Source organism: Hemitrygon akajei, chromosome 8, assembly GCF_048418815.1.
Source record: "Hemitrygon akajei chromosome 8, sHemAka1.3, whole genome shotgun sequence".
Classification (NCBI taxonomy): Eukaryota; Metazoa; Chordata; class Chondrichthyes; order Myliobatiformes; family Dasyatidae; genus Hemitrygon; species Hemitrygon akajei.
The window spans coordinates 5,193,736-5,216,329 of NC_133131.1; the positions used below are offsets into that span (position 1 = coordinate 5,193,736).

Below are 22,594 nucleotides of genomic sequence, written 5' to 3' on the forward strand. Positions count from 1 at the left end.
CAATAGTGCCCAAACTTGAAGTTTTGCGCCTTCTGATTATTTGCATGACATAAACCTTCTCCATGTACGATCCTTTTAATACTAATCTGACTGTAGAACGGTATTCCTACACAATTCAGCAGCTAATATTTCTTCACCTGTTTGTTTAGATTTCACTTGCACTGTCATAGTTGGTGTATTTTGCATGATCTCCCTCAGTATTTGTTTCACCACCCAGCGAGCTCTGGATTTGGTTATTCTTCATGTGCCCCTCATGAGACTGTGCCTCAGCTCTTCCTTAAAGCATCCCGTTACACTTTTGTCCATCAACTCCTGGCTCCTATTTGCCTGGCCAAGAATGTCCATGTAATTTCCTCCAAAGCGGAGACACAAGAGACTGCAGATGCTGGAATCTGGAGCAACAAACAATCTCCTGGCAGAATTTGGTGGATAAAGGAATTGTGACTGATACTTCTTAAAGTAATGAGTTCCTCCAGCACATCGTTCTCTACTCCGTATTCTCATTATTTTACCATCATTATTCTCTGAATGCTCTCCATCCAAATATTGGTCTTATTGCAGATCTTATTCCCTAAACCAGGCTCAGTGATGCTCCCTTCCGCATGGGACCAGTAATTTATTATAGACACGTTTTAGAAACTCCTGCGATCAGGTGGATGACCATTGATGAAGTGCTGGGAGGATACGATGTCCATTGGATCTGTGCGTAATGACGCCATCTAACGGTCTAAGACGAAATTACAGGCCGGCGATGGCGTAAAACCCGCAGGATAGTGACGCCAGATGCGGGTGATGTAATACTTTGCGTGGTGACGCAAGGAGCCGGTTGTACGTACGTGTACGAGCGCTGACGAAACCGTGCGGGCTGACGTGTCTGGCGACGTTCCGGGCATGCCCAAACAGCCTTGGAGGTAAACAATAACCCGGCGGCGGCGGAGAGGCGGCGGCACCGCGGGGATGGCGGCCCAGAGTCTGTTCTCGCTGCGGGTCAGCGTGCACTCGGACCAGGGTGGCAGGAAATACATGGAGGACGTGACCCAGGTGGTGATCGAGCCCGAACCCGAGCCCGGGGAAGCCGAGAGCGGCGAGGAGGAAGACGGCGGGGTGCAGGGCCCGCGACACCGGCGCCGGCCCGGAGTAGCCTTTTTCGCCGTGTTTGACGGTCACGGCGGGCGGGAAGCGGCGGTGTTTGCTCGCGACAACCTCTGGAAGTGCATCAAAAAGCAGCGCGGCTTCTTGTCCGAGGATCCCGAGGAGTTCCGTGCGGCCATCCGCAAGGGGTTCATCGCCTGTCACTACGCTATGTGGAAGAAACTCCGTAAGTTCCAGAGCCGGGGAAGGGAACACCCGGCCCAGGCCGCATTCGGTTATAGTTTAATCTGTATCAAACGGCCTCGGCCCCTGTAACGATGCCTTCGAACTCGCCCCGGCCTCTTCTTACTTTGTATCGGCCCCGATGAAGTTTGGAGCAGACCTGGGGTTTGAGGTATTTATGGACGGGCGGAGTGGGGTAGTGATGGACGGGAGGTGGTGGGGGGGGGGTATTTTAAATTACAACCGATCGGAAGTTCACTCGTTTCGGGGATGTTTCTTGACGTTTGTTTTCAACGCTGTTCAGTGGCGTTTGTGTTATGTCTTTAGAATTAACAATGTTCAGACGGCGACGGTGATCAGGGGGCTCAAGGTTTTAAATTCTCCCGCTCATGCCTTGCTCGGGTGTCCATCGCACCTATTTTCTGACTATGATTCGCTGGCAGGCAGGTCTCACCATTCAAATGTGGCGGTTGATTTTGAAGGCGCCAAAGCTTTCATAACGGCGGCGAAATCAACTTGACCTTCAAGATTTAAATAGATTTAAAGTACAACTGTTTTCCGTGTTGTCGTTTAATCATATGATGAAAGATTGTAAAATTGGAAATTATTCGTAATCTGTTGTTAGACGGAGTCGCATCTGATAGATAGTGGAATTAATTGAAGTTAATGGGCTTAAGGTATGAGAGCGCGATTTCAAAGCATTGAGGTTGTGGCAGGGTGGGTCGTTTGGAAGTATAATAGTGTTGAGGTGTTGGAGGGGTTATTTCTGGTCTGAGATACTCGCGATGGACACTAACCGCTGACCAGGGCCCCTCCATAGGGTACACGTCTAATCGAACGTTGATACACCTTCAAACCCGCTCGCGCAGTGGGTCTGGACGTGTCAACGAGACTGACAGTCCTTTTGACCAATAAACCGGCTTGACGTGGGAAGGGTGGTGGCCCGAATTGTCCAATGGGGCTGCGCGCGGTGACGTAATGGCACGGGCATGTGAGATGCCGCTGCTAGGCGACGGCGAGTTGCAACAGTTGGGGAAATCCTTGCCCTGGGACTGACATTCGTGGAGTGGGAATGGGCGAAGCTATTTAGGGCTCCAGGATTGCCTTGGTGGACAGGGAAGTGAAGAAACATATTCTTCCTGGGGAATTGTGAAAGCTGTCGACAGGGTGAACAAGAATGGCTTGTATCCCTGGTGGAAAAAAATTACTAATGAACAATCTCTAGAGAGTAGTTGGTGAGGGGGATGGATATCAGCTACTTGGCTGAACATTTGAAGGACCTGGAACCAGAATTAGTCCATCGATTTTGCACAATTTCTCTCTCCCCACGGGGATGAATAAAGTATCTATCTATCTCTCTCATCCTCATTCTCCTACCTTCATCCTGTAATCTTTTGATGTCCATACTAATTAACTACCTATCAGCCTCTGCTTTAAATATACACAAAACTAAGGGGTTTGTGGCAATTAATACTATCCTCTGCCTAAAGAAATTATTCATTATCTCTGTTCTAAAGGAGCATCCTTTTATTCCTAGGCTGTGTCCTCTGGTCCTAAACACTCAAGTTGGATACATCCTCTTCATGTCCACTCTATTAAGGCTTTTCAGTATTTGGTAGGTTTCAATGAGGTACTGCCTTCATTCTTTTAAACTACAGCAAGTACAGGCCCAGAGCTGTCAAACACTCCTCGTATGTTTGTGGGATAACTTCTGTGAACCTCTGGACATCTCCAATACTCATACACAGTCAAGTCTCACAGACTTGTAAACTCCCCCACTATAGGAAGCATCCTCTCCACATCACTCTATCTAGGCCTTTCAATATTCGATATATTTCAATGAGATTTCCCCCTCATTCTTCTACACTCCAGTGAGTAAATGGCCCAAAGCCATCAAATGCTCATCATATGTTAACCCTTTTATTCCTGGAATAATTCTCGTGAACCTCATTTGGACCCTCTTCAATGTTAGCACATCTTTTCTTAGATAAGGGATTCAAAACTGCTCACAGTACTCCAACTGTGGTCTGATCAAACCTCAGCTAACAGATGCTGCCCGAGTTTCACGCAACATTCTATATTTCAGCTTTATTTACTAAACTGAATACAAATTCCCTGTAGGGGGCAACAGTTCAAAGTATGCATGTCACCATGCTTGAGATTTGCTTTCTTGCAGGCATTCACCAGAGAATAAAGTACAATAGAATGAAAAACTACATAAACAACAACTGACAATGTGCAAAGGAAGAGAAACTGTGCAAACAATTTAAAAAAAGAGGAAGTAATACTGAGAACATGAGTTGTAGAGTCCTTGAAAGTGAATTCATAGGTTGTGAAATCAGGTCAGTGTTGAGGTGGGTGACGTTATCCACACCGATTCAGGAGCCTGATGTTTGATCCTGAACTGCCCCAGGCTTCTGTTCCCCCTGCCTGATGACAGCAGAAAGAGGAGAGCATGGTGAGGGTGATGGGGGTCCTTGATGACGGCTGCTGCTTTCTCGTGGCAGTACTGCTTACATACGTACTCACTGAAAGGGAGGGCTTTGCCTCTGATGGACTGGGCTGTAGACTTTAACATTTCTGGGTCTTGGTGTTTCCATACTAGGCTGTGATTCAACCAGTCAAGATATTCCATAAACATGAGAAAGTCTGCAGAGCTGGAAATCCAGGGCTGGAGGAACTCAGCAGGTCAGACAGCAACTATGTTGAAATTTTGGTTGAGACTCTTCATCAGGACTGGAAGGGAAGGGGGGAAGAGGCTAGAAAATGTTGAGGTGGGGGTGACGGAAGCTCTCTGGAAGGTGATAGGGGAAGCCAGATGGGTGGGGAATGTAAAGGGCTGGAGAGGAAGGAATCCTAGGAGAGGATAGTTAACCATAGGAGAACGGGAAAGAGGAGGAAGTGATAGGCACTTGAGGAGAGGTAAAGGGCCGGATTAGGGGAGGGAAAAATTATTTTTACTGGAAGGAGAAATTGATATTCATACCATCAGCTTTATGCTACCGAGATAGAATATGAGATGTTGTATCTCTATAGAGGTCAAGGCTTCTGGGTGATAAGGTAATATAAGATACCGTTTTTGGGTTTTGTAACATGCTACTACTGTACTCAGGGTAGTTGGGGTGGGGATATGTCTCTACCAAAGGAGGTGTAAGGTGCTTCTTCCCTCCACTAGCCTGCAGGTCACCCTTGGGCACCTGCTTAGCCCCAGTCAGGGCCATGTGAAGCCATGGGAGCAGGTGGTGGACGGTCGTATGAGATGGGTGCATATCACAAGTCCTGTTTATGCGACCACTGACGCCAGGCAGACAATCTCTGAAGAGTATTGATAACGGCTGGGCTCACCCATCTTGTAAAGACACTGGCCAAAAGGAGGCAATGGCAAACCACTTCTGTAGAAAAAAATGTTGCCGAGGACAATCGTGGTGATGGAAGACACGGCATACAGCATGGCACATAATGATCATGATGACTACTGTTCTTGCCCCTTCATTTTGTATCTAAGGGAGAGCAGAGAAAGGTAATAGAGGTTTTCAGAACTGGGGTAAGGTCTTCAGGAAACTCCAACCTTGCCTGAGGTGAGGTCCAGGATTTAGACCCAACCATGTTGAAGGAACGGTGATGTATTTCCCAAGATGCTAGCTGTCTGTGTTACCATTGGCAATGAAGGATTGTGGGTAGAGCTATTGCTGTGAATTTTGTAGATGAGGTGGTTGAATGTTTAGGGTAGTTGCTAAGGTGTCCAGTTGAGTGGGCCACTTGTTCCAGCTGGTGTCTAGCATCTGTTGTTCCTGCAGGCAGGAGGCAAGTGAAAATTTGCCTGAACATTCCTGGAAGTGTGGGATTTTAGTGGGTGCAGCAATGGAGAAGACTGAGAATGGGATACTATTGGAGAAGTCTACAGAATAGTGTGGGCTGGTGGTATTGAGCAGAAGTGGTTTCCACGGAAAGGAGAAGCAGCCATGGACTTGAGGTGATTGCAGAATTATTAATCTTGCACTCAATGTCAGTAAGACCAAGGAAGTTGTGAGAACACAAACCAGTCTCAGTGAGCAGCTTCAAGATCTAAAATGGGCGCAATATATTCATGAAAAAGGCATCCGACCAATTATAGTTCATTAAGAGTTTGAGGAGATTCGGTACAGCACAGAAACTGACCCTTTGGCCCATCTAGTCTATGCTGAACTGTTAATCTGCCTAGTCCCATCAACCTGTACCCAGACCATAGCCCTCTATACCCCTCCTGTCCATGTACTAATCCCATAGCCTCTCTTAAATGTTGAACTAGAATCCATGTTGAGAATCCATCACTTTCTCTAGGAACTCGTTCCACATGTCACCAAATTTCCACATATGTACCATGAAGGGCACCCTGATTGGTTGCATCATCGTCTGCTATGGAAGATCCACTGCAGAGGGTTGTAAGTTCAGCCAGCTCCGTCACGGGCACTTGCCTCTCCACCATCTCAAGAAGCCAGCATCCATCATTAAGGACCTTCACCATCCACACAATGTTCTGAGAACAGCTTCTTCCCCACTGCCATCAGATTTCTGAACATTCCATGTACAATAGCTCACTTTTTTGCACGACTTATTTATATTTTAACATTTCTTGTTGTAACTTTAATACTGGTTCAAAGCAACATATCAGTCAGTGATAATAATCCTGATTCTGATTAGCAGATTGGAGATGGGTATCAATAGCTAGCAGGTGGACGACCAAGAGAAAGATTCAGGTGGGGGGAGTAGGAGTGGGCCTGACTGTAGTGATCATCTGGACTGGAGTACAACACTTCCCTCAACCCCAGACTTCCTGAAACAATAAGGTACGAAGATTTGTAACCACAGCGGGTCTATGGTCCTACTAAAAGCCAGTTGTCCCAGAGCATGGGTGAAAGAGAGACCAGGTATTGGATCGATACAGTATCAGTGGGTACGGGTCTGTCACTGTATAACATCAGGGTACAGTACCGGTGGGGACGTGTCTGTCACTGTATCACACAGGGGTACAGTACCGGTGGGGACGGGTCTGTCACAGTATAACATCAGGGTATGGTACCGGTGGGGACGTGTCTGTTACTGTATCACACAGGGGTACGGTACCGGTGGGGACGGGTCTGTCACTGTATAACACCGGGGTACGGTACCGGTGGGGACGGGTTTGTCACTGTATAACACCGGGGTACGGTACCAGTGGGGATGGGTCCGTCACTGTACGACACTGGGGTACGGTACCAGTGGGGATGGGTCCGTCACTGTACGACACCGGGATACGGTACCGGTGGGGACGGGTCCGTCACTGTACGACACCGGGATACGGTACCGGTGGGGTCGGGTCCGTCACTGTATAACATCAGGGTACGGTACCGGTGGGGACGGGTCTGTCACTGTATTACATCAGGGTATGGTACCGGTGGGGACGTGTCTGTCACTGTATCACACTGGGGTACGGTACCAGTGGGGACGGGTCCGTCACTGTACGACACCGGGATACGGTACCGGTGGGGACGGGTCCGTCACTGTACGACACCGGGATACGGTACCGGTGGGGTCGGGTCCGTCACTGTATAACATCAGGGTACGGTACCGGTGGGGACGTGTCTGTTACTGTATCACACTGGGGTACGGTACCAGTGGGGACGGGTCCGTCACTGTACGACACCGGGATACGGTACCGGTGGGGACGGGTCCGTCACTGTACGACACCGGGATACGGTACCAGTGGGGACGGGTCCGTCACTGTATAACATCAGGGTACGGTACCGGTGGGGACGTGTCTGTCACTGTATCACACAGGGGTACGGTACCGGTGGGGACGGGTCTGTCACTGTATCACACAGGGGTACGGTACCGGTGGGGACGGGTCTGTCACTGTATAACATCAGGGTACGGTACCGGTGGGGATGTGTCTGTCACTGTATCACACAGGGGTACGGTACCGGTGGGGATGTGTCTGTCACTGTATTACATCAGGGTATGGTACCGGTGGGGACGGGTCTGTCACTGTGTATCACCAGGGTAAGAGATTCTCCATCCAGGTCTGGCTTAATGCTCACCCTGTCTGTCTCTCCCTTCCCATTCTCAGCACTGTCTGAGTGGACTACTGAGTGATGGTACAGTCACGGGATTCCACGTTGGTTCTGAGGAGTGATGTAGTCCCAACGATCTCCACAGCTGGGAAGTTCCTGTCATCTGTCATGCACCAGTCATCGCACTACTTTTGCAATTTTTTTTGGGGCGGGCATCCTGGGACCATCCCAGCTATCCTCAAACAGGCAATTGAGACACAGTCTCTGTTGAGATGTGTGTTACATTGACAATTAGTACACAGCCCGATCCCATGGAGAACAGTGATGGGACTGTGCAGACAATCTGTTTTTTAGGCTCATTGGTTATACAGCTGCAAGAAAATGTTCGTGAACCCTTTGCAATTATGAGTAATTAATGCAGAAAGCCTGGGTTCACAAACTTTTTGTTGCAGCTGTACATTATCATAGGGTACTGGGAGAAGTTGCCTCCTCCAAAGAGTGATTCTGGAATGTTTTCCTTCCATTGGAGATGTCAGGGCTGCCCTAGCGTTGTGCCAGAATGGCTTTCTGTGCTATCTCTTCTGCAGCTGGCATGGGAGGAGAGATGGGAGAGATATGCACCTCTGGAGCTGTCGTCTTGCCCGTTGGTGCTGTTGCCTGCAGCTTCAGCCTGCCTGGAGCTGGAGCTGTAACGGTAGGCGCTCCTCCATGGAAGGTGTGGGGAGTGTGGGCAGGCACACAGTGGACTTGTGGTTCCAGTGTGTGTGTCTTTCTCTCTCTCTCTCTCTCTTCCTCTTCCCCTGGCTCTCTCCTCTCATTCTGTCCCTCTGTCTCACAGACACATACTCTTCCCCCTCTCACCAGTTGTGTGGAAAGACCTGTTTCTCTGCCATCTGGGAACCTACACACTCACACGTTTGTGTGTGTCTCTGTTGCTCTCTCTCTGTGTTCCACTCTCTTACATGCCAGGTTGTGTGTCTTTCTGTCTCACTCACTCATGGGGATGCGGACAGTTGGGACCTCACAGCTTGGCTGTCTGGACCAGCAGCAGGAATTCAGCCTCTCATCACTCTCTGCCTTTTCCCCTGCAGCTGACTGGCCAAAGACCCTGACTGGTCTGCCCAGCACTTCAGGCACCACCGCCAGCGTTGTCATCATCTGTCGGGACAAGATGTACGTAGCACACGTGGGTGACTCTGGTGTAGTGCTGGGGGCACAGGACAGCCCAGCCCTGGGTCAGGGCCAGAGTGAGGGCACCGTCCAGGCCCTGGAGGTGACACAGGATCACAAGCCTGAACTTCCCAAGGAGAAGGAGAGGATCGAGGGACTTGGCGGCAGGTAACTGGGCTGAGGGCATCACTGGTCTGATTGCTGAGGGTGGAGGGAATATAACTGTAGGTGGGCTGGGGGTTGGGCTTACACAAGCTCTCCCATCCACCAGCACTGTCTGTCCCCCTCCCCCAAACCTCTCCACACCTGCCCCTTCTCCCCTCCTCTCTCTCTCATCCCTTTTCAACATTTATTTCTTACCCTCTCCCCCCTCTTTAAAATTTCCCTCTGCTCCCCACCACCTCTCTCTCTCCCCAGTCCTTGTGTAGTCTTTGTTTAACGCTGGCCCATCCCCCTGCAGTGTCATTAACAAGTCAGGAGTGAACCGTGTGGTGTGGAAGAGGCCTCGACTCACCCACAACGGCCCTGTGCGGAGGAGCACCGTTATTGACCAGATACCTTTCCTCGCAGTGGCCCGGGCGCTGGGTAAGTTACCGGCTGCAATCCTTACGGAGGAGACCGAGGGGTATGAGTTTGTGGAGGGGGCGGGATGGGGAGGGTCAGTTGCTTAGCAGTTGTTACAGCCTCCTTCCTTTTTCTCCAAAGCCACTATTGCTTGCAGGTAACCTGACTCTGGGTCACGGAGTCAGAGTGTGGAAGCAGGTCCTTGGGTCCTACATGGCCCTGTTGTTCCTCGCCACACTGTTCCCATCTGGTACACTCCTGATCTCCCAGTTGACCTCGTAGTGGCAGTTCCACTTTGTCTGTCTACCTGTACTGCATTTCTCTAACTATAACTCTGACTTGTATTCTGCTTTCTTTCTTTTACCTCTGATGTAATTCTGTTTGCCATGATCTGTCAGGATGATGTGCAAATTCACTGTTTCTCGATATGTGCAACGATAATAAACTAATAAACTGATTAGAGGCACAGATAGAATGGACAGCTAGAGATATTTTTCCAGGACAGAAATGGTTAATGTGAGGGGCATAGTTTAAGGTGATTGGAGGAAAGAATGGGGGGATGTTAGAGGTAGTTTTTTTAACAGAGAGGTGGGTGCATGAAGTGCATGGACTTCGAGGCGAGTGAGCCCAGGGTCGACTCCAGCTGGGTCTTTGCACACTTTCCATCTGTGCTGGGTTGAGTGTTGAGCTAGCAACTGGGCCGCAAGAAAAAAACAGACAAAATGCGAAAGAAACGGCGAAATTGTTGCCCGATGCACCACAAGGTGCAGGGAGGAATAACGACAGCAATAAATTAAAATAAGAAATAAATACAAAAATTTAATTGTGAAACGAGATCGAGAAAAAAAATTAGGAGGTATTGTGTATGGGTTTGTTGTCCACTCAGAAATCCGATGGCAGTGAGAAAGAAGCTGTTCCTGAAATGTTGAGTCTGTATTTTCAGGCTCCCTCCTGTACTTGCTCCTTGGTAGTAGCAATGAGAAGAGGGCATATCCTGGGTGGTGGGGGCCCTGTTTGAGGCATTGCCTTGTGCCCATGATGGAGCTGACTGAGTTTGTAACTTTATGCTTTCTCCGATCCTGTGCAGTGGCCCCTCCATACCAGATGGTAATGCAACCAGTTAGAATGCTCTTCATAGTATTTCTGTAGAAACTTGTCACCAAATTGATTTTGTGTTGGGAGGTGTATAAATAGTGGTGGGGTTGGACTTGGTGAAGAGCCGTGCCTGGCCAATCATTTCAGCTTCCTAGTCTGTTCCCACAGGGGATCTATGGAGTTACGACTTCTACAGTGGTGAGTTTGTGGTCTCTCCAGAACCGGACACAAGTGTTCACACCATCAACTGTCAGGACCACAGGTACATTATCCTCGGCTCTGACGGGCTGTGGAACATGATCCCCGCTCAGGATGCTGTTACCATCTGCCATGACAACGAGGACAGGAAACGATTACTGGTGAGACATTGGGCTACCCTCCCACCCTACCATCTTCTTAACCTGCCCCTACCTTCATGGTTAATGCTGAACGTAGGATTAATGTTAAAAGGTGCACGGTAGTGTAGTGGTTACTGCTCGGGGAGGTCAGAGTTCAAAGTTCAATTCCAGTTTGCAGTTTCAACTTCCTAAGGAGTTTTTATGTTCTCCCGTGACCGTGTAATTTCCTCCAGGTGCTCTGGTTTCCTCCCACAATCCAAAGATGTACTCATTGGTAGGTTAATTGGCATTGTAAATTGTCGTGTGATTAGGCCGGGGAGATAGCTGGGTTACTAAGCAGCGTGGCTCATTGGGCTGGGAGGGTCTGCTCCCAGTGGTCATGCTGTTGGAAGCATGCCGATAATTGCGGGCTAATCCCAGTTTGGTGCCAAGGAGTGTGGCTGAGTAGGTTAGTTTATCTCTAAATAAAGTAAAATCAATCCTTTGCTCTGTGTACCTGGCAGGAGGAGGCCGGACCAGCAAGTGCCAGGCTCCTGGTGAACCGGGCACTGGGCCGGTGGCGACAGCGTATGCTGAGGGCCGACAACACCAGTGCCGTGGTGATCTGCATCGAGCCGCCTGCGCACGACTGCCGGCCCCTCGGCCCTGAAGAGCTGCGGCTCGAGCTGCACAGTGGACCCCCCCACCGCACCAAGGAGAGCAGGCCGCGGACGCCATCGCCGTGCGTCTCCTCCCCACTGAAGGTACGTCTGCCGAGCGGAAAGGATCACAATTCTGTGCCGTGACCCTCCCACTGGCGCCCTGCAGCACTGGGAAACTCCCCCCGTCCCTTCCCCTCACAGGATGCCCCCTCCCAACTCCACTTCCCACCACTGTAAGTATATCTGGGGGGGGGAGGGGGAGCAGGGAGCAGGGAGCAGGCCGTCACCTCAATCACGAGGAAGTTAACCCTCCTCTTCCCCCCAACCCCCATCCTGCTCCCTGCACCAAGGCATCTCACCATCTTCCCATAGCCGTGGCTCCACCTCAAACCCCCTGTCAGCTGAACCCACCACCCGCGTCTGTCTGTCCTGAAGAGGGGTGGGGGGTCGTGTGAGGGAGGAACTTGGTAGGTCAGGCAGTGTCCATGGAGGGGAATGGGCAGTTGAGCCCTCAGGTCCTGATGAAGGTCCTCGACCCACTGCCCAATCCCTCCTCTCACAGCACTGCCTGAACACCCTCCTGTCCACACCCCACCCCTCCAGACGCTCGTGTATCTGCAGACTGAGTGGGAGGGGTGTGTTATCACCATCAAATAGCCCGGCCTTCATGTCTAGCTGGAGGACAAGTCCTGAGTTAGATGTGGAACGAGCTAGGAGGGTGGATTCAGGAGTGGAGCGGTGGGTAGGGGAAGGTGATTGGAGTAGGGTGGGGGAGGATAAGAGGGAGCAGAGTGTTCAACAGAGCGGGGGTAGGGGGAAGAGTCTGGCACAGGCAGCTGACTTATGATCCCCTCCCCACCCACCACCTAGACACCGAGTGCGGTTCTTGCCTTTACAATGCACCCTGCTCTTCCTCCCTCCCTTCGCATCTGTCCCCTCATGCCCTGGTCATACAGTCTTTTCTCACCATATGGTTTCCCCCTCCTTCTGTTCTTTTCACCTTCCACTTGATCTCCTGGCTGCCACCCACTTCAACTCTGCTTCACATTCCCATTCGGATATGTCCATACATGGCCTCCTCTACTGCCATGATGAGGCCAAACTCAGGCTGGAGGAGCAACACCTCATAAAACGGCTGGGTAGCCCCCAGCCCCTTGGCATGAACATTGAATTCAACAACTTACGCTAATTCCCTCCCACTCTTCCCCCATCCCAGTTTCACTCTGCCTCCTCCTCCAGCTGCCTATCACCTCCCTCATGGTTCCACCTCCTTCTACTACCCATAGTGCTTTCCCCTTACATTCCTTCTTCACCTTTCCTGCCTATCCCCTCCCTGCTTCCCCTCCCCACCCCTTGATCTTTCCCCTTACTGGTGTTTCACCTGGCACCTACCAGCCTTCTCCTTCCCACCTTCCCCCCCACCTTCTTCAGTCCTGACGAAGGGTCTTGGCCCGAAACGTTGACCGTTCGTTTCCACGGATGCTGCCCGACCTGCTGAGTTCCTCCAGCGTGTTGCTTTGACCCCAGCATCTGCAGAATGTTTTGTGTTTACATTTGATCCTCTTCTCCCCTCCTACCCTGCCGATACCCCTCCCTCCCTCTCCACTTCTCCTCTCACACCCACACTATACCATTACCACTCCCTCCACACTGTCACCCCTCTTGGTCCCAAGGGGTGGGGACAGGGGTGTTCCCCTTGCTGGTGCCCGGGGAGGGGTGTTGGAGGGCTCACCGTGCACCCCTCTCCCCCTGTCTGATTTTCTGTGCTCTGCCCGCAGGCCACTGGCCAGTTGTCACCGCCCTGGTTCTGCGCTGGTTTTGTCCCTGTGCTGGCGAGGAGAGAGAGCCGGTGTGGCGGGGCGAGCCCGTCCCCTGTGGTCGCCGCGACAATCGAGAATCGGGGGAGGGAGCCGATACCGGGCTGGAGCCCTCAGGCCGGTGGCGGAGGGCTGAAGCGGACACTCGAGGAGCTGAATGGGACGGCGCCTGGCTCGGCCAAGAGACTGAAGGGGAGGGGTGGCCGTGGGTCGGTGGGGGGTGCGGCCCCCACCCCCACCCCTCCCCGCCGACGCCATTCGGAGAAACCGGCAACCCGCAGGAGCCTGAGGGGTCAGCGCCGCCTGAGGAACGCACTTCTGCCCCAGCACAGGAAGACCATTTGTGTGTGCTGACGGTTGGAGGGAGGGACAGGGGTTAGTGGGGGGAAAGAAAGGTAAATAATTATTTTAAAGTCTGTACAGAAAATCAAAATCAAGATGATCCACGAGAGCGCTGAGGCTTTGTACTGTTGGTTTGTGAAGGGGCAAGACTCCCGCCAGAACTTTGTCTCCCACCTCCGCCACTTCCCCCATCCCTCCCCTCCTGCCCCCTTCATTCAAGCATCATCCTCCCCTCCTCGCTTTACCTCAGCTTCCCTGTCACTCCCTTTCCCATTGTCAGCTCAGTCTCCTTCACTCTTCCCTGCCTCCCTCCAGCTCTCCCTTGTACCTCTACACTCCCACACTCTCGCATTCTCACCTACCTGCTGCCCTCTCCCTCACCTCCTTCCTGCCCTCCCTTCCCTTACGATGTTTAGGAATTGCCTTTATTTGGCCGCCCTCTCTGTTCCTTGTCGTCTCGAGGCTGCCCGGCTGTAGCCTCTGCTTCCCTCGCTTGGTTCAGCTCGGAGTTGGAAACGGTTCCTATATTAGCTCAGCTGATGGAGTTCAGCTCCTTCCACCATTCCACCCACATACCAGGCAGGTGGGCAGGCAATGCCTCCTGCAGACATCGAATCAAAGCTCTTGGGCCCAGCTACCCCTCTGTGTTAGGAACCGCACCTGCCACTTGACTGTGACCATTTGCTGAATTTTGTAAGACAGTGTGGGATGGGTTGTGGGGAGTTGCCCTCCCGTCAACTGTTAGCCCTCATCTCACTTCCCCTCTCCCATGTGATCCTGAACCACAGCCTTTCATTTGATGAATAATCTGTTTTAACCCCTTTCTGCTTTACTCCTGTTATAAAATAAACAACACTTAGGTCAGAAATTTTTGCAGGAAGCCAGTCATCCATTGCCATTGGGTCTTGGGGGCATTAGGACTCACTATAAGGGGAGTCATTACATACCCCTGCCTTCCTTTGTGAGGCTTATTGTCTGGGACTGCCTTTAACCAGTTTGAGATTTCTCTGGTGTGCCATTCACTGAGTTCGTCTTTTCAGGTAGCGGTTCCAATACGGCCCTGTTTTGGTTTGGTTAAGGTGTGTGTCTCTTTGTGTTTGTGACAGTGTGAGAGGAGAATGATATGCGTGCATGCGCGCGCATGTGCATTTGCCTGTGTACATGAATGTGTGCTGCATACTTGAGAGGTGTGTATGTGTCTGTGTATATTTGTGTGTGTGTGCACGTCTGCGTGCTCCCATGTCTGTGCATGCATCCTGTCAGTAAATGCCCAGGGACCTTGTGTGTGACTCTTCCACACGTCTGGCACAGGAGCTGTCTGCCACGACTGCTATGCAGCCTGGCTGTGGGACCGCTGCCCCTTCCTGTCTGACCAATCGCTGGCCAACCTGCGCCGGAGGGTGGTGGGAGTGAGCGTACCCGGTGATGGTACTCTCCAACCGGCTGGGCCACTGAACCCTCCTCCTCACTTGCCGCAGGCCTCCTGGGGTGACCGAACAATCATGTTTCTGTGTGACCCTACTGAATCCTGGAACCATCTCCTGTCCCTAATCCAGAGCTTATCTTCCTAATGAAGGTGCGGTGACTAAGAGGAAATGAATCTTGTGGGGTCCCTTTTTGTGCCACTTGCTGGATCCTCCTTTATCACTGAGGGAGTTTTACCCCCAACTCCTTACACTGATGGTGCTGCTACATTTACAGAGGGGAGTTTTACTAATTTTGTATTAATATATATATGTGTATAGATATATATATATTTGAAAGCTCTGTTTCCAAGTATTAGTCTCTCGTTATTCTACTGTTTGCTAAATAAAATGATGCCTCTCTTATCAGTACCATTGTTGCTGTGTTTCTCTCCATTGTTTCCAAAGCAGGGCTGCCCCGTTGGTGCATCTTGTTCAGCTAAAGGCTGAACGTGCCAGGGCCATTGATGTCGTGGGTGGAGGGCGGGTGTGAGGGTGCAGTCACGGGCTGAGGGAATGCCACTTCTGGACAAGATGACGCCAAGCTTTGATGTCTGTCGAGGTTGTTGCGCAGATTTAGTTCTTTTTCTAGGTTCATAGGGATGACTGGCTGGACAGTGTGGGGGAGTTAAGGGTCAGGTTAAGGTTTAGTGATGGGGATGAGGGGAAGTTTATAGTCTTAATTTAAGAGTCGGGCAGCAGTGGTGGTCGGTGTCCAGGTCAGTGCACTCTGCGGTTGAAGGCCATCGATCCCTGTGGATGATGTTGGGTTGGCAGGCACTGAGGACAAAAACCATCGATGCAGTACCCCACCCCCACCCAGCTCAACAAGTCTCCACAGGTTGGCAAGTCTTGGGTTTGGAGGTCTGTGGGCAGGAGGCACATGGGCCAAAGATGTGCGGGTTGCTGGATTAACTGGCCTATAAATTGTGAGGCCCGTCAATCAAAAGGGAGCTGATGGACATGCGGGAGGAAATCGTGGACTGATGAGATTGCTTCTCTGGGGCTGGTATGGACCAAATGGCCAATTTTGTATTAAGTGAGTTACTTACACCCAGGAGTGTGTAACAAAGGAACCCTTTGCAGATTAACTCCCCCATCATTGATACCTCCTGCTCCCTGACCCATATAACTGTGGGGGGGGGGGTGGTAGAGTGGGAAAAGCTGCTGTACTCCACTGTGTGGTGTTTGCATGTTCTCATTGTGACTGTATGGGATTTCCTCGGCTGCTCTGGTTTCCTCTCACATCCCAAAGAGGTGTGGGTCTGACCGCTGTAAGTTGTCCCAAGTGCCTTTTCACCAGATGCACAGTGGAGAGAGCCCAACTAGTTGCGTCATGGCCTGGTATGGAACCACCAAAGTTCAGGAATGGAAAAGTCTACAGAAAATTTGTGGATACAAATGATACTTTTATCAAGTCACCTCTTATTCTCTTTCACTCCTCCTAGCTCAACTAAGACATACTCTCTAATCCAGGCAGCACCCTGGTAAGTCTCCTTTGAACCCTCTGAAGCTTCCGTATCTTTCCTAACCTATTCAACCTTTCTTTATAACTCAAAACCTGAAGGTGCCACCTAAGAGATTATTAAACAAAATTAATACATGGTATTGGAGGTGATTTCATTGGCACGGATTCAGAGTTGCTCATGGGGAACAAAAGAGAACAGGAAAAAGACTTGATTCCTGAGTTTATTGATAGCACAGCATTGATTGGCAGCGTGGTTTATGAGAGGAGGTGGAGGAGTTTCTGGGTTTTCGGTTTGGGGAAAAGTACAACATAGCAGTAGGCCCTTCAGCCCATTTAGTCCATGCTGAGCCATTTGAATTGCCTACTCCCATTGACCTACAACGGGACCATAGCCCTTCATACCCCTATCATCCGTGTACCTATCCAAACTTCTCTAGAAATTGCATGCACAACTTGTGTTGGCAGCTCGCCCTACACTCTCACAACCCTCTGAACATTTCACCTTTCACCCTTAACCCATGACCTCTAGCAGCAGTCCCACCCCAACCTCAGGTTTAATATCACCAGCATATGTTGTGAAATTTGTTAACTTAGCAGCAGCAGTACAATGCAATACATAATAATATAGAAATAAAATAAATCAATTACAGTAAGCATATACATGTAAAATAGTTCAATTAAAAATAGTACAATAAAAAATAGTACAATAAAAAAGAGGAAAAAAGTGAGGTGGTGTTCATGGGTTCAATGTCCATTTAGAAATCAAATGGCAAAGGGGGAGAAGCTGTTCCTGAATTGCTGAGTGTGTGCCTTCAGGCTTCTGTACCTCCTGACGGTAACGCGAAGAGGGCATGCCCTGGGTGATGGGGGTCCTGAATAAAGGACACCGCCTTTCTGACGCACCTCTCCTTGAAGATGTCTTGGATACTACGGGGGCTGGTACCCAAGATGGAGCTGACTAATTTTATAACTTTCCACAGCTTATTTCAACCCTATGAAGTAGCAACCCTCCCCCCCCCTTACCAAACAGTGATGTAGCCTATCAGAATGCTCTCCATGGTGTATCTGCACAAGTTCTCTAGCAGACATTTCATCCTAATGAAATACAGCCACCGTTTTGCCTTCTTTATAGCTGCATTGATATGTTGAGACCAGGTTAGATCCTAAGTGATCTTGACACCCAGGATCTTGAAATTGCTCACTCTCTCCACTTCTGATCCCTCTGTGAGGATTGGTTCATGTCCCTTCGTCTTACCCTCTCTGAGTCCTTTGCTCTTACTGACATTGACTGTGAGGTTGTTGCTGTGACTACTCAACTAGCTGGCAGATCTCGCTCCTGTCCACCCTCTCATCTCCATCTGAGATTCTGCCAAAAATTATTGTATCATCAATAAATTTATAGATGGCATTTGAGTTATGCCTAGTCATGTGTGTAGAGACAGTAGGGCAGTGACCTAAGAGCACATCCCTGAGGAGTGCCAGTGTTGATTGTCAGTGCAGAGGAGGTATCATAGTCAATCTGCACAGATTGTGGTCTTTCGGTTAGGATCCAGTTGCAGAGGGAGGTACAGAGGCCCAGGTTCTGTAGCTTTTCGATCAGGGCTGTAGGAATGATGGTGTTAAACGCTGAGGTATAGTCAATAAACAGCATCCTGACATAGGTGTTTGTATTGTCCAGCTGATCTAAGGTAGTGTGAAGAGCCTTTGAGACTGCGTCTGCTGTAGACCTATTGTGGTGATAAGCAAGTTGCAGAGGGTCCTTGCTGAAGCAGGAGTTGATTCTAGCCATTACCAACCTCTCAAAACATTTCAATTTAATATGAGTGCTACTGGATGATGGTCGGTAAGGCAGCTCACACCACTCTTCTTGGGCACTGGTTGCCCTTTTGAAGCAGATGGGAACTTCCAACTGTAGCAGTGAGATGTTGAAAATGTCTTCAACCACTCTGACCCTCTTCCACTCTAAACTCTTTATCTTTGGCCTCTGTTGTTTCAATGATATGCAGTGTCAACTTGAGGAACACCATCTGGTGCTCTGATAATTTACAACTCTTAACTCTTAGCATTGAGCCTAACAACTTAAGCAAGGCCATTTTTTTGTTCACAGTTGGTGTTTTATCTGTTTGAACTTGTTCTGTTTCATTTTGTTTTTGTATCGTTTAGTTCCAATAGCAGATTTTTAAAGCAACTTTTATCTTGACAACTTAGGCCTGCAGCCTTTCACAAACATAAACACAGGAGATTCTGCAGGTGCTGGAAATCCAGAACAGCACTAGCAAAATGCTGGAGGAACTCAGAAGGTCTGGCAGCATCACCTCCAATGATAAAGGGACTAGGAGTGAAACGTCGACTGTTTATTCCTCTCAGTCTGGGGTTTCCAATCTTCTTATATGCCATGGACCAATACCATTAAGCAAGGGGTCCATGAATCCCAGGCTGGCAACCCTTGCATCTCCAATGGATGTTGCCTGACCTGCTGAGTTCCTCCAGCATTTTGTGCACGCTACTTTCACAAACATCACTTTCCCCACTATTCAGAAATTTAATGCAAGCTTGCCTTTCTACGTGCCCGGTTGTGACGGGGTCTCCTTGACACCGATGCTGCTGAGTTGCAGACATTCTGTTGGTGAAACAGCAACGCTCCTGACAGTCCCGATGATTGACAACGGGCGTGACGATTCCCGATGATTGACTCTTCGGCAATCACGAGATGTTATCGAAGATTCGCGAGATTTCGATGTAAACAAAACGTAGACTCATCACTGGGAACGGTTGGCAATTTCTCCACAGCGGATTCTGACCAGCTTACTCCCTTCGGGGATGGCATTATTATACATTCATTATAGATCTATGAAAGAACGTGGTGAAAATTCTGAATGATTTGACGAATAAACCGAAATCTGTTCCCTACTAGACCTGGGCCTGCTTCTGTGGTGGCGCAGAAAGGAAGTCCACCCATCGCACACTGATTGGCTAAAACGTTTGATTGGCAGTCCGCATCAGGAGGGCGTTGAATAAATTCACATTTGGATTGGTTGCGGGAGATGTCCGTCAAACAAGGTCTCGGCTGGTCGCATCCTAGCATGTTTGGTGCCTGGTCACCTGTGAACAGCTGCTGAGTGAAGCCACCGAGGAAATCGCGGGTTCGTATCCGATTTTAGTGATATCCATTGATTTGCATACTTTGTGTGGACAAAGTTCTGGAGGGGTGCGGGGGGTAAGCGGCTGCCCTGGGCTGGGCTCTCACAGAGCGAGGACCGTACGGGCAACAATGGAGCGGTGTGAACCTAGTTGTCTTGCCCTATTGGAGAAACTACTTGGCGCTTTTCATCGCCACGGGGCGCCCTATGCTCTCCGGTCAACATTGCAGTGACGGGAATGCAGGAAGTGCGGTAGCCAGTTAGCCGCACATCTAAATACCACGAAGAACGGGGCTATGTATTTCACTCGGCGTAGCTCCCTCAGCACTGGTAGTGCACCCTGAAACCAGGCTGCCTCTCACAGAAAGGACATTGGACGGTGCAGGTTTGATGGAGCATCTGTGGAATGATGCTGGCCTTTCTCAGTGCTACATCCCAGGACCGTACTGAATTCTCTCAGTACTGCACATTAGGACCTTGCTGGGTTCTCTTCATCATTGCATCCTAGAGCTGTGCTGTGTTCTTTCAGTAACTTCCTATGGGTCTGTGCTGGATTCTCTCAGTAATGTGCCCTGGGTCTGCTGGGCTCTCTCGTAGTGTGCCGTGGCACCATGAGTACTCTGTGTAACGTTCCTTGGCTCTTTCTGGGGTTCTCGCAGTAATATGCTTTAGGACCATTCTGGCCCTCTCAGAAGTGATCATGGATAGTGCCTGGCTTCCCCAGTAATCTGCTCTGAGAGTGCTGACACTGGAATCTGGAGCAAAACGCAAAGAAACTCCGTGGTTCAGGCAGCATCTGTGGAGGGAAACAGATGCCTCTTCCATGCTGAAATGCAGTGGTGTTATCTAGAGCATTAGGATGTTATGTTGTGGCATCGTCTACATGAGTAAGACTGTAGGCAGATTATCTGCCATGTCAGCTGGGATTTTCCAGTTGCCACCCATTTTAATTCCACTCTGCATTCCTGCACCGTCTGTCCTTGGCCTCCTCCACTGCCAAGTTGAGGCTAAAACACAAATTAGAGGAATAGTTCCTCATATTCTGCCAAGATAGTTTTTAACCTGGCACCATGAACATCAAATTGTAAAGTTTCTGGTAACCTCTCCCCTCTTTGTCCCATTTCTCTTCCTGATCCATCTGGCTCAAACTCTTTCCCCTCCCCCAGTCCTCTCCGTCTCTCTATTTCACACATACTTCTCCAGCTGATTCCCCTTCCTATCTTCCTCTCCTATCAGATTTCATGCCTTTGTCACTTCCACCCATCAAGTCCCAACTTCTGACATTCCCACTCCCTCATTTGCTTATCATCCCCACTCCCATGCATCCTGCCTGTTCTTGTTCCACTTTTCGCATCCATCTTTTTATACTGGCTCACTTCTTTCTTCTTTTCAGTCTAATCGATGGGTCTTGACTGCCCATTTTCCTTCATAGAAGCTGACTGATTTCATGAGATCTTCCAGCTCTCTGTGTGTTTCTGTCAGTAGTGTGCCCTCGGATAGTGCCCAGCTTGCCAGGTGGTGCACCCTGAAACCAGGCTGCCTCTCACAGAAAGGGCATTGACGGTTTTTGTCTATAGCACCCTCTGGCAGTGATAGTAGATCCTTTCACTAATGCCTATTTTACAGTGTTGTGCTCTGATGGAACTATTTTGAAAGTTCAAAATAAACTCCAGAACAAAATCAGATTCAGACTTGTTATCTGGGTATGTGTTATGAGATTTGTTGTTATATAAACAAAAGTGCAAAGGAGAAAAATGATAAGGTAGTGTTTATGAACTGTTCAGAAATCTGATGGCAGAGAGTAAGAAATTGTTCCTAAACCACTGAGTCTGTGTCTACAGGCTCCTGTACCTCCTTCCTGATGGTAGTAATGAGAAGAGGGCATGTCCTGAATGATGAGGGTTCTTCATGATGGATAATGCCTTCTTGAGGCATTACCTTTTGATGATGTCCTCAATGGTGGGGAGGCTAGTGCCCATGATGGAGCAGGCTCAGTATATAAATCTCTGCTTTTTTTTTCCAATTCTGTGCAGTGGCTCCTCCAAATCGAATGCTGATACAACCAATCAGAATGCTCTCTACAACATATCTAGAAATTTGCAAGAGGGTGTCAGGCTAGTTTAGTAGCAATTCGCAGTTTGACAAATGTGACTCTGAGGAGCTGTCTCAGTCATATCATTTTGACAGTAGCAGTAGCAGCCTTGGGAGGGCTTTGGTTTCTCTAGCATATCAGGGACAGTGCCGGATCCCCGCAGTAGCACCCTTACAATAGGGCTAGGGTCTCACTGTAGTGCCCGTAGTACAGTCTGTGACATTCTTGGAACAATACTGGGCTTGCTGTGGCATCACTGGAACAGTGCAGGTCTCCTTCTGTGGCACCCTTTTGATAGTGCTGGGCTCTCTCTGTAGTGATAGGAGAGTGTCTACTCAGCCCTGCAGTGGAGTGCTAGTTTAGACTTTGGGTAATTGAACCCATGATAATTGAACTAACATGATATTGTGATGTGATAATTGTGCTACTGTGTTAGACATTTTCAACATTCTTGTCTGATTGTGAATGGCAAAACATCAATACAGTCACCCTTGGCATGCCATAATTATGATAATACACTCATTTTGTTAGGTGCACCTGCTCGTTACTGCAGATATCTAATCTGCCAATCGTGTGATAGCACATCAATATACAAAAACATGCAGACATGGTCAGGAGGTTCAGTTGTGGTTTAGACCAAACAAAAGGAATGTGATTGGAGTGACCTTGACCGTGGAGTGGCAGTAAGTATCTCAGAAACAGCTTATCTTCCGGGACTTCTGTGTACACCAGTCTCTAGAGTTTACAGAGTAAAACTTCCAGTGAGCAGCAACTTTGTAGGCAAAAATCTTGTTAATGAGAGAGGTCAGAGGAGAATGGCCAGACTGGTTCAAGCTGACAGTAACTCAAATAACCACACATTATGACAGTAGAGTGTAGAAGAACACAAAACATGTCAGACCTTGACGTGGATGGGCAACAGAGGCCGATGACCATAAGTGGCCACTTTATTAGGTATAGGGGGTATGTCAGAAAGTGTGCATTGGGTGTATTTGCATCTTACAGAGGTTATTGTTCTTTCCTTGTTTGAATTGTTCGTTTTAGAGAATTAATGGGTTAGCTCACTAATCACGCATGGTAATGATGTGGGATGCCAAGTCCAACATCACCTTTGTAGCTGT

General features: G+C 49.5%; 2 protein-coding genes and 1 long non-coding RNA gene across 7 annotated transcripts in view; 2 read left to right on the top strand and 1 right to left on the bottom strand.

The window, feature by feature from the left end:
- LOC140731585 (uncharacterized) overlaps nucleotides 1–19,192 on the bottom strand; it is a 50,830-nt gene extending 31,638 nt beyond the window's left edge. The window contains exon 1 of the long non-coding RNA XR_012099871.1: nucleotides 18,799–19,192. This is a non-coding gene — a long non-coding RNA (uncharacterized lncRNA). The remainder of the gene's footprint in view (nucleotides 1–18,798) is intronic.
- Nucleotides 868–15,142, top strand: ppm1da (protein phosphatase, Mg2+/Mn2+ dependent, 1Da). Its single transcript, XM_073053118.1, has 6 exons — nucleotides 868–1,318; nucleotides 8,435–8,681; nucleotides 8,974–9,098; nucleotides 10,341–10,531; nucleotides 11,014–11,253; nucleotides 12,930–15,142. Exons 1-6 carry the CDS (start codon nucleotides 958–960, stop codon nucleotides 13,320–13,322), a joined length of 1,557 nt encoding a protein of 518 aa, XP_072909219.1. The 5' UTR covers nucleotides 868–957; the 3' UTR covers nucleotides 13,323–15,142.
- Nucleotides 19,193–19,275: 83 nt separating the features above from the next.
- The window catches only part of bcas3 (BCAS3 microtubule associated cell migration factor), a 928,098-nt gene continuing 924,779 nt past the window's right edge, over nucleotides 19,276–22,594 (top strand). For 4 of the 5 annotated variants that reach the window (XM_073053122.1, XM_073053127.1, XM_073053125.1 and 1 more), the window contains exon 1: nucleotides 19,276–19,384. The gene's annotated coding sequence lies outside the window, so the exon portion shown is untranslated. The remainder of the gene's footprint in view (nucleotides 19,385–22,594) is intronic. The other variant, XM_073053124.1, reaches the window with a different exon arrangement.

Coding starts and splice junctions, on each gene's coding strand:
- ppm1da (XM_073053118.1), top strand. CDS start 958: ATGGCGGCCCAGAGTCTGTTCTCGCTGCGGGTCAGCGTGCACTCGGAC. Junction 8,682..8,973: donor ATCGAGGGACTTGGCGGCAG/GTAACTGGGCTG, acceptor ATCCCCCTGCAG/TGTCATTAACAAGTCAGGAG. Junction 10,532..11,013: donor AGGACAGGAAACGATTACTG/GTGAGACATTGG, acceptor TGTACCTGGCAG/GAGGAGGCCGGACCAGCAAG.